Here is an 11,124-nt window from a genome sequence, read left to right as displayed (position 1 = left end):
ACATCACATTCGGCTTACACATGCACCTGTATACGCTGTGAGATCTCAGTGGTATAAACCATACTCATAGGTGAAGGGGAATTCACCATCTATTTTATTAACATCACTTCTGCTTTTACTTTGCCTTTATAAACTCTCAATGTTCCTTCATCCTGTTTTCTTTGCTAACTTAATATCTTTGAGTGTATTTTATCTTGTTATATTATGCATTTATATGAGTTACCATAAATTCTTCCTGGAACTGGAATGAATATGAAGAGACAGTGCATAACTAATCTAGGAAAATGCTAACAGATTATTTCTGAGAGGTGAGATTACAAGTGATATTACATTATTGTTTCATCTTTATTGAGACATAATTGACATATAACATTGTGTAAGTTTAAGGTATAATGATTTGGTATATTTATATGTTGTAAAATATTTACCACAATAAAGTTAGCACATTCATTGCTTCACATAATTACAATTTTCTTTTGGTCACAAGAACATTTGAGATCTCTCTCCTGGTCATTTTAATTGTCTTATGATTGGCCTTCTGCATGTCTAAGTATACATATTTTTATAATGGGCATGAATTCCTTTTCTAATCAGATAAAATATTTTTTTACTAACGAGAATAAAATATTTGTGGTAGGACTGATAGACTTCAGCAGAAATTATATAAGGGAGGTAGATAAAGCAGACTAGAAAGGGGTTGTGGAACTTAGTCTTAATTTTCTTTTTACCATGTGCTTCTATGAAAATATGGGAGGTACAGTGTAAATATAGTGGTTCACCTGAAATACTCTAAAAGAGAAATGCTATTCTTTTTACTTATTTCTTCTATAAAAAATAATAGGGCATAAGCACAGTTTAAATATAGTCATATATCTTCTTTTTTTTCAGTAATTGCAGTATGAACCATTGTATAGATATAGTATCATTCACACTATTTAAAAATCCCCTATAGTTGGATATTTGGGTTGTTTCTACCTTTATTTGGGTGAAATAAAATCCTAAAGGGTAGCTTGCCAGACCAGTGTTTGCAGCCAATGTGACTAAACACATTGAAGATAATTTATCTTTCATCTTCAAGACCTACAAGACTTAGATGACTATTCTGTCCCCAGCCCCTGGGCCTCACTGCACCCAGAACAGTTGGCTATTGCCACCATATGCCTGCTTGTCTCTAGGCCCCAGACCACCTTCTTCTCACAGTCCCTGCAACCTGATCCTTGGTTATCTAGTGGTTTTACCTGGTACATTTCATCTAGCAATCTTGCCTAATGATGATTGTCACCTGAATCAGTTATTTCATTTGGGGTTTGTGGGATGATATCTAATTCTGCCAATTGGCTTCTAACTAATTTTTTTAAAAATATATTTTATTGATTTTTTACAGAGAGGAAGGGAGAGAGATAGAGAGTCAGAAACATCGATGAGAGAGAAACATCGATCAGCCTCGCCCCCGACGGGAATCGAACCTGGGACCTTTCAGTCCGCAGGCCGACGCTCTATCCACTGAGCCAAACCGGTTTCGGCCTAACTAATTTTTTAAATGCAGCAACATAAAGGAAGGAAACTTTCCCAGAATCAACCATTCAATAGAGTAAAAATGTCAAGCCTGAAAAAAGATAGATGTGAGAGAGCAAGATGGTTATTTTAGTAGTTCTCTGTAATTTACACTTAATTGCACATTGAGAAATAAGAATAAAAAATCTAATTCTACAATCCTGATTTATGTAAAAAATTTTACTCTACAAGACAAAGAATCAAGGCCATATAAAAGCAAAGAAAAAAACACACAACAGAATAATGTATTTGAATCCATCTTTTCTTGAACAAAATTAAAAAATAATGAGTCATTTCCTTCAACCTTTTATGTCTTTTCAAAAACACCATTGGTGATTGACAACCTAGGAAAAGGCACAGTCTTGCTTTTGTGACAACCATCATTATTCTGTGGTACAAAGAGCAAGAAGGAAATTCGGGAATGAAATAAAAAATAAATAAATATAGCAATCTTAACAGTTATGAGAATTTAATAAAACAAAGCCTGCTAAATTTTTTACCACTATAAAGCTTCCACATTTGTAAGTTAGATGTGACTGTCAGTGATGATGAAAGTGAAAGTATAGGTTAGAAGTAATTGTGCTTTTTAGAGAAGCTGGACACGAAAAGGCCAGTTGGAAAGTCCCAGCTTTTTCTTCCTGTCAGTCAGCACGATAAAGACTATCCACGGAGGACCTTCACCTTTCCCAGCCAAGTTCCGCTATAGCACAGTGCACGGTGCCTTCTGTGTATGCAGGGAAACCGGCAGTCCAATTTCCATAAATGACTCTAGTCTGTGTTTAAAAGGATCAAGATGTATTGAGCTTCATTTCTTCACTGATTCCAGATGCATATACATTTCCACTGTTTTTCCTCAAAACATTCCTTCATTATTTCACTCCAGTGCACTGCTTGCCTATGAGTGCTCACCTGGCAAAGAGATGTTAAAATATGTGACATATTTTATAGATTTCTAGTTCTAAAGGTAGAAGGACCTTACATCCTTTCTTTCCATGGCTGCAAATAATGTGTTTGGAACTAGTTCAAGAAAATCACATTTATAAGCTAAAAGGTATAGAGTAAGTAATCACTAAATTCTGTAGATAATTTCTTTTTGAAACTAAAGGTTTCCCTGTTTGAATGGCCTGTTTTTTAAGATCCTAACAGCCAGTCTTGGGGTCAAAACAAACCGTGCCAAGGGCAATTAATGAGGTCAACAGACAGCATTTAAATAAATGCAGCCACAAGTTCAATGCACAAATAATTGGGCTGAGTACTAGAATATGGACACAGGTCAACCTACAAGTTTGTTAACCCCTGTCCAATTAGGTAATAAACACATGTAGTTATGAAAACAACACTGCTAGAATAGCCAAAGAACAAAACTTTTTGGCTGTCTTTCCTATTTCAGAAGCAACTGTCAGAAATAAAAGAAAGTAAGTTAGGACTTTTTACCAAAGCTGGCACATTCACCTTGGGAACGAGGGGTGTGGGAGTTTCACTAACCACAGTAATACTGCATTATTCATGAAATTGATCTTTGAATTTAATTGGACCTAGAGCATAAAACCACAGGCAATCAGGAGAGAAAAATGGTCTCTGTATGTTTAGGCCATGTTTATTCTACTGAGGAATATTTATTCTACTAAGGATCACTAGTCCTTAGTTAAAATAAGCAAATAGGAACCCACTAAAGTATGAAATCCTTAAAAGACTGAGTCTCATTTAATCTCTATCCCTAGCACATAATTACCATCCTGGAAATGTTTGTGGATTGACTGTAAATAAAATAAGTGCAAAACAGTTTCTGATAGAATAAAAAGAAAATATTCTACCTGTTTATTTTTACAATGTAGAATAGTTACCATCAATCTCTATTGGAGGAAAATAGCACTGTGAAAAATGTTGGCTCCCTCTAGGATCGGTTGGAAGAGAGACAGAGGAGGACAATTTTAGAAGAGATACTAGAGAGAAGGGAGACAGTCTTACAGAGAAAGAGAAGAAAAGAGAAGGGCAGAATCAGAGGGACATCAAAGGATGGGGGTGAAGGAAGAGAGGTGCTGGAAGACAAGGACACACAATGGGACACAAGGACCCTGAGGGGGAGGTTGGTGAGAAGAGAGGCCCGGAGATGGGGGAGGGCGCTAGGGCTGGGAGTGTAAGTTGGTGTTCCTGGGCGCCCTGTCCCTGGAGGAAGCACATCCGCAGTCGCAGTTTTGAATAGTCCTTTATGTGCTTGAAAAGAGCATTTCTCCCTTCGAAGCTTATTTCTGAAATAAAGTTTTCTGTTTCCAAAAAGTTGTAAAGATATTGCTCATGTCTGAAAGCATTCTCATCCAAGAGGCTGATTTTTTATTTGGAGATTAGTTTTTTTCACATGCAAAACCAACCTCATCATTTTGTGTTCAGAAATTGCAGCTGCCATATTCCACAGTTTAAGATGAGCATTATTTCATTATGGGGAGCCTTAAAAGACAAATCTCAAGCTTTCATTTGATTTGTTTGCATTCTAATTAGAACAATAGATATGCAGAACAAAGGACATGTAGAAAAACAAATGAATTTAAGTAGGATAAAATTTTTAATTGGATACAATTTGAAAATTAGGAAGCAAACTCTCAACATTCTTTCTATTTCTTATATTAAACAAAAGTATCTCTTGCCCTGACTGGTTTGGCTCAGTGAATAGAGTGTCGGCCTGCGGACCAAAGGGTCCTGGGTTCGATTCCAGTCAAGGGCATGTACCTTGATTGCGGGCATCTCCCCAGTGGGGGGTGTGCAGGAGGCAGCTGATCAATGTTCCTCTCTCATCGATGTTTCTAACTCTCTATCTCTCTCCCTTCCTTGCTGTAAAAAATCAATAAAATATATTTTAAAAAAGTATCTTTTAATTTTCTGATTCAGTTAGGTATATTTTTAGAGAGTTGTTTTATTTATTTATTTATTTATTTATTTATTTATTTATTTTAAATATATATTTTTATTGATTTCAGAGAGGAAGTGAGAGGGAGAGAGAGATAGAAACATCAATGATGAGAGAGAATCATTGATAGGCTGCCTCCTGCATGCTCCCCATTGGGGATCGAGCCTGCAACCCAGGCATGTGCCCTTGACTGGAATCGAACCCGGGACCCTTCGGTCCGCAGGCTGATGCTCTATCCACTAAGCCAAACCAGCTAGGGCAAGAGTTGTGTTTTTTTTTTTTTAATTGTCATGGAATAATATTCCACTCTTGCGTGTTATTAGACTAAAAACATGCTTTAACACAATTTTTAAACCAGAAGTTCCTAGCTGCATCAGGGTCTGCTCCTAAATTACTTGACTCCCTTTTCTCCAGGCTCCCTAGGACAAGAAGGAATGCACTGATGGGGTCCTTGGAGGTGCTCTTGCCACTTACTTAGCCCATAAATGACCACATAGCTCCCAGGACTGGGTCTCCTCCCTGCATGCTGATTTCCCATGCATTCATCCACTGCTAGCTGTTATTTTTGGTATTTACCCAGAGGTGTGCATGAATTGCTTCACTAGAACTGTGTTGTTGTTTTTTGCCAGAGGGGAAGTTCCTGTGTGTGGTTATTGATGTTCTTTTCAAAGTCAATAAATGACAAATAAAGAAATGATGGAAGATGATTTGTGGCAGTTATGCCTGTAGGCAGCTGAAGCCCACAAAAAAGGGGAGTTCATTTCATTATTTCAAAAGGCTGTAGGTTTAGCTTCTCCGAGGCTGGGAAGGTTGGGGACTCCTCGGTGTTACTCCTGAGGTTAACTGGGTAAGCAGTTTCCTGGCATCGCCCTCAGCGAAGGTTTTGTCCTCTCGGTGGGAGGCCAGTCCTCACTGTGGTCCTGCTCACTTGGGAGCAGCCTGCTTCCGGTCTGTAAGAGGTTGGGTATTTGGGGGCGACAGTGTTGAGCACATTTTGTAGGTTATTTGTGGTTGTTTTTCTGGTCCTATATATAGTGACAGATCATTGGTTCTAAAACCACCATAGTCACTGGAAAATCATCAAGATAACCAAGGTGGCTTGAGCACTGGCCTGAAGATCACTATCATACCCAGATGTGGATTCGTTGGGGGAAGTGCTGGATTCTAGATCTCCCTTTCCTCCACTGGCCCAAGTGCACGGCCCCAGAAGATAGTGTGTGTTTGCCTGTTTTGTTTCTTACGATTCTTTTCAGGTGGGGAACTATGTACAGTAGCTATAATTTCTCATTTTAATATTTTCTTCTGAGACTTACAACAAATTCTGGGGAAAGCGGGGGCTGAATGCAGAGCCCCTCCAAGGTAGCATTGCCAAAATCAGGTTCATACTTACTCTGGATGGTCTTGCTGTTGGGCAGGGATGTGCTGAATAACTTCATAAATTGTATTGTGCAAATCTTGCCCTGACACACCATCAGAGGCTGGAACAGACCTACTGGGCATCTAGAAAATGTAGCACATTAAAAAAAAATTAGCAGACTAGTACACAGTCTTTCCACTATGCTGCAAAGTTGCAAACAGCTGCAAGTAGTGATGAATAGAGAATTATAACTGTTTCTCTTCCCTACAATACTCAATTCCTCCTTGCTATAGTTCCCTGCACATGCCCTATGGTATTTAGTGTAACAGCATAGCTATGAGGTCAGAAGAGGAATAGCTTGACAAAGCTATCATTTTTTTTATAATTTAAGACAAAAGTTGACAGTATTTTGAAGGAACTATAATAGAAAGAATGGCAAAAGAGAAGCTATCAGGACAGCTTAGAATCAGAGAGCGCATATTATTATCTATACAGTAAAAGACTAAGCGACCATTATGGTGGAACGACCAAAACGACTGGTCACTATGATGCGCACTGACCACCAGCGGGCAGACACTCAACGCAGGAGCTGCCCCCTGGTGGTCAGTGCGCTCCCACAGGGAGAGCACTGCTCAGCCAGAAGCCGGGTTCACGGCTGGTGAGCTCAGTGGCGGTGGTGGTAGCCTCTCCCGGTTAGCTGCAGCGCTAAGGAGCAGCAATCCAAGCTGTAAGGAGCAGCGAGCAGGCAGGCAGTAAGGAGCGAGAGATCCCGGAATGTGAGAGGGATGTCTGCCTGCCAGCTTAGCAGACATCCCCTGAGGGGTCCCGGACTGTGAGAGGGCACAGGCCAGGTGAATATCGTGCACGGGGCCTCTAGTCTTTTATATTACCTCCTGATTAACTTTTTGCACCATTTTTGTCTCCAAGGATGGTTGAAAAGAAAGATAAAAGCCCTCATCACATTGCAAGTTAGTAAAGCCAGTACCAAGAAATATAGAACACACAGAGGGAGATGCTTAAGTTTGAATGTAGTAAGGGGCTCTATAGACTAAAAGGCTTGGGTGAATGTGGAAAGTATAGTAGTGAATTTCTGTCTAGTTAAAAACCAACATGTAGTTTATTGAAACTGGAATTCATAACTCCTATCCCTTGTATTTAATAATTAAATTTTGTAAACACTGCCTTCCAATTATAAAGTCTGGTTCCCCTCCGTATCCCAAACTCCTCCTATTCATCACATTTGTGATCACTTTCTGTCCCTTCTGTATCTCTACCTAGGACCCTTTTCACTTGATAAATCATCCAAAAGTTCTGTTTTTCATCCCAGCTTGGCTTGCTAGGGTATATTGGAACATCTTAGCTTTATGTTTTTCTGGAAACTGCCTGTTTCCATTCCACTTGCTGAAGCTGTCGTGGGCAGCCCTAGAATATGTGATTTGTCCGTGTGTGTGTGTGTGTGTGTGTGTGTGTGTGTGTGTGTGTGTGTGTGTGAAGGAGATTTTGGTTTACAGTTTGTACTTGAGATCCACTCTTGATTTTCTTTGGTACAGAGGCGTTCAGGGCCCATGATAAAAGCAGTCTATAGATAATAACTAACTTAGCTAACCTAACATTGGCGCTGTTAACACATAATAAATTGGTTGATTTCATGCCATTGCCTCCTGTTCCACTTCTGAAAGAGGTGCTACAGGGACAGTGACACGTACAGCAAGTAGAGAGAGGAGAGCATTCCATCTGCACACGTACCACAACCAGATAGGAGGCGATTCTGATTTTTTTAAAAACACAAAAAGTTAGTAATTCAATGTATTTCCCTTCTTAACGTCAATTTTCATATCTTGGTGGTATTATTATTGCTCCTTTTCTTCTCCAAGACGTTGCATTTTGCTGCTAATCTTCACACACAATTGCCATTCTGGCTTCTCCTTCCTACATATGTTCTGGTCCTCACCCTTCTCCTCCTCCTCCTGCCGTTGTTGCTTTGATTTCTCACTTCTTCCCCAGGCACCTGGCACCAGTGAAGAACCTCATCTGATTCCTTAGGAGTTTCAGCTTTGAAGATGGGCATAGCTCCAATTAAAGTTATTCTACTTATGACAGAAATAACTGGGGCTTCAGGTATGTAATGAAAGCACTCCTTTGTCTCCTCAAGTTCTTGCCGATTGTAGCATTTACAGCAAATAGAAATCCTCCCAATAAAATCTTCAAACTGAATGCTGATTAATTACAAGGCTAAATGTTAAGTTTCTTACCTGGATCTCACTCTAATGAATTCCTAGGAATGAAAACTGCCTGATTTCAAAGAAAGAACTCCTAACTTTGAAAATTCAGCTCCAAGTCTTATCAGCTCTTTAGTTTTCTGCTCTTCCACTTAAAGGCCACTCCTTTTGAAAGGGGTACTTTCTGCCATGGTGGAAAGCTGTTTGAAATCACTGATCCACCAAATACTTATTTTTGCCGTTTTGGTTGTAGAAGTGAAGGGTGAGCCAATCCTGTCTGAGACTGACTAGGGTATTGCAGAGCTTTTGCTATGTAGTCCTGCCCTTCGTCTGCAATGATGTAGGCACTGGCACTACGCAGCTACCCTTAGGATGGAATCCAATCAGTCCCCCACCATTACTCACATGGTGTTTGTGAAATAAAGTCTGTGGCCAGGAAACTGACTGGATGAACCTTATATTGATAGAATTCTCTGAACAAGTGAGGTAACTATCTCTAACAACAAATAGTTTTAAGCCACCCAGAAGCAAGTAGTCTGTTTATGCCCCCTTCTTTACGTGAACGATCATAGGAGAATAAGGAAGCTGAGAAAAGATTGATCCTACACAAATCTATACAGATGTCAATGAGCTGAATAGCTCAGAAAAACATTCTGCATGCTGTGAAACAAAACCGATTGCTTCAAAAGACCTTGTCTTTGATGGCTGGACAAAAAAAAGGCTTCAACTGTCTAAAAGCTCCCCCTCTCACATCTCAGGCACCTTTAGGATAAAAATAAAGATGCGTACTTGCTTACTTTGGGTTTATGTGGTGCCTTTCTTATGAAGGGCATAAGGTACCTTTCAAGGGTATGATCAGTCGTCTTTGCAATGACCTCAAGGAATATGAGGGGAATGGGGAAAGGGAAGCTGAGGTGGAGAGAGAGTTGGTGAAGTGACAGGTTGCAGTCCATGCAGTGGTACGAAATGATTCAACCAGGGATTCCTGATTCCCGATTGATTCTGTTCTCTTGACCTTCTACCTAGTTAGTTCTCGCCAGTGGGCTTACCAGGCAAATAATGTTTATGGATCAGTGTCACTTCCTTTCTTGTGTCAGCCTTATTTATAAAGTCTAAGGAAGATGCTTAGCTCCTCAGATCCAGCCACAGTGAGTCACACCGCTGCCAGGGGATGCAGCCATCTGACCTGCACTGCCCAGCGCTCAAAGGAGTGCGGCTGACACTTCTGCCGAAGCAGAATTCTACTTCTCAGCTAATCAGCCACTAGGGAAACCAACCCTGGGAACACCAGAAGCATCTGGGAAAGCAACAAATTCATATATTCCGAAGTCATCCAGAGCATCTTCATGGCCTGAAACGGAAAACAAATACTACTTAAAAACCAGACACCTCAACTTGCTGCTGTTGTGTTTAAGCCCTTGTAAAACTTATCTTTATTGTTTCCTTCAAGTGGTATGTGTAAGCAACCAATTTCCCAATCCCTATAGTCATATGGGTACTAAGCAGTGTTGGAAATCACTCCTGAAGCTGAGAATTGAAACTGAATTGGGACAAGTATTTTTAAAGCCTGACCTGGGAACAGCGTATTCTGTATTGGAATAAACACTCATGGGCTGGCTTGTCCTTTGTAGCTGTCAGTTACAGAGACTTACAGCCACCAAGGCTCAGTCTGGCAGTCGCCGAAGCTCTTCATCCACTCATAATATCTACTGCACCCCCTGGATCTAACAGAGACCACCAAGACTAATAAAATAAAGAAATAACCACAGCTGCCCAGACATACAAAATATAATACAGTATGATGTCAAGATCACTAAACTATCATCTGAAAAATGACAGGAATGGGGTGGCGAGGAGGAACCAGGTGGTCTCTTTGGGGCCTTTCCCAGCCCCAACATTCCATCATCTGTGAGAAAGGACTAGATAAGAGGAGGAAGACCCATATTTACTAAGCATCCAGGCATCGTATTAGGCATGCCACTCACGTCATGCTATTTAATTCTCAAAGCAACCCTGAGGGGAAGTTATTATCTTCATTCTATAGATGAGGAAGTTGAGGTCAGGAAAAATAATTTTCCCAAGATGACATTGGGGGAAAGTGGCATTTATGGGAGGAAAACCCAGCTCTGTGTGACTCCAAGTCCCATTGTGAACTTAGAACAACTCAGTAGGGAGTCAGTAGTGATGGCCTGAGGAGCATGTTGGGAACAAAGCAGCAGCAAACCTTCCAGCCTCCCTTTCTCCTCCCTGGGATGGAGCACTGTATCTGCCTTTGGAATTAACAAAGTGAGGGAACCCTGGACAATTTTCAAAATAATAACAGGATCAATGGAAATGGATTCAGAACTCCTGACAGTGGGCAAGTGACTTAATCTCTCTGAGCCTTGATTCTCCTGCCTGTAAAATGGAGTTGCGTGCCTTTCACTTTTAAGAGCGTTTGTCTTACAGACTTGTGCGACTTACATAAAATCAAGGCACTAGTCAAAGGTAAAGGATTGTTAGTATGACAACAGTATTAGCTTATGTGAATTCTGTTATTTCATTAGCACTTTATATATAATGATTCATATCAATACTATTCATTAATACACATTACATTGAGAATAACTCCTTTCAGCCTGGCCGTTACCTGAAAATGTTCGTGCTTTTCTGTATTCTGTTTCTGGCCTGAAAAGACAAATTGGCATTTCTGTCAGTCTTAACAACTGAGGAAAAAGCATTCAAGAAAAAAATTATTTTCATAGGAACATATGCATTACCTGCCTTCTAGCTTCTGTTTTATAACTGAAACCAAGAGAGAAAAAACACAGTAAAAAACTTTTTAGTACCTATATAAAGCAATTTAGAATGTTTTTCTAATTTTCACCTACCTTTGTAGGGTTGATATTTTTTCCATAAGAGAAGAAGACACATGGATATAATCAAAAAGAGTGATATTCCAGTTATACTTGCTAAAGGGGACAATGACTTCCCTTTTTGTGCAAGCTTCTCTAGTCCTAAATGAAAGGAAAATACAGTTTTAATGTTTTTTTTTTATTGAAGTTCAGTAATAAATTGCTATATAATTTGACTTGTTCATGCTTTATTTTAAA

General features: G+C 39.8%; 1 protein-coding gene across 2 annotated transcripts in view; it reads right to left on the bottom strand.

Annotated features, from left to right (window-relative positions):
• Positions 1–1,496: 1,496 nt before the first annotated feature.
• The window catches only part of HEPACAM2 (HEPACAM family member 2), a 41,842-nt gene continuing 32,214 nt past the window's right edge, over positions 1,497–11,124 (bottom strand). Inside the window, exons 5-10 of one of the 2 annotated variants that reach the window (XM_005876083.2) lie at positions 10,903–11,028; positions 10,792–10,816; positions 10,662–10,699; positions 9,310–9,383; positions 5,847–5,956; positions 1,497–2,463 (exon numbers count right to left, since the gene is read on the bottom strand). In XM_005876083.2, the coding sequence (XP_005876145.1) occupies positions 2,460–2,463; positions 5,847–5,956; positions 9,310–9,383; positions 10,662–10,699; positions 10,792–10,816; positions 10,903–11,028 (377 nt within the window). In that variant the 3' untranslated portion in view covers positions 1,497–2,459. Of the gene's footprint in view, positions 2,464–5,842; positions 5,957–9,309; positions 9,384–10,661; positions 10,700–10,791; positions 10,817–10,902; positions 11,029–11,124 lie in introns of those variants that run through there. The other variant, XM_005876084.2, reaches the window with a different exon arrangement.

The sequence above is a fragment of the Myotis brandtii genome, unplaced genomic scaffold (genome assembly GCF_000412655.1).
Source record: "Myotis brandtii unplaced genomic scaffold, ASM41265v1 scaffold48, whole genome shotgun sequence".
Taxonomy (NCBI): Eukaryota; Metazoa; Chordata; class Mammalia; order Chiroptera; family Vespertilionidae; genus Myotis; species Myotis brandtii.
This window is presented reverse-complemented; position numbering and strand designations above follow the sequence as displayed.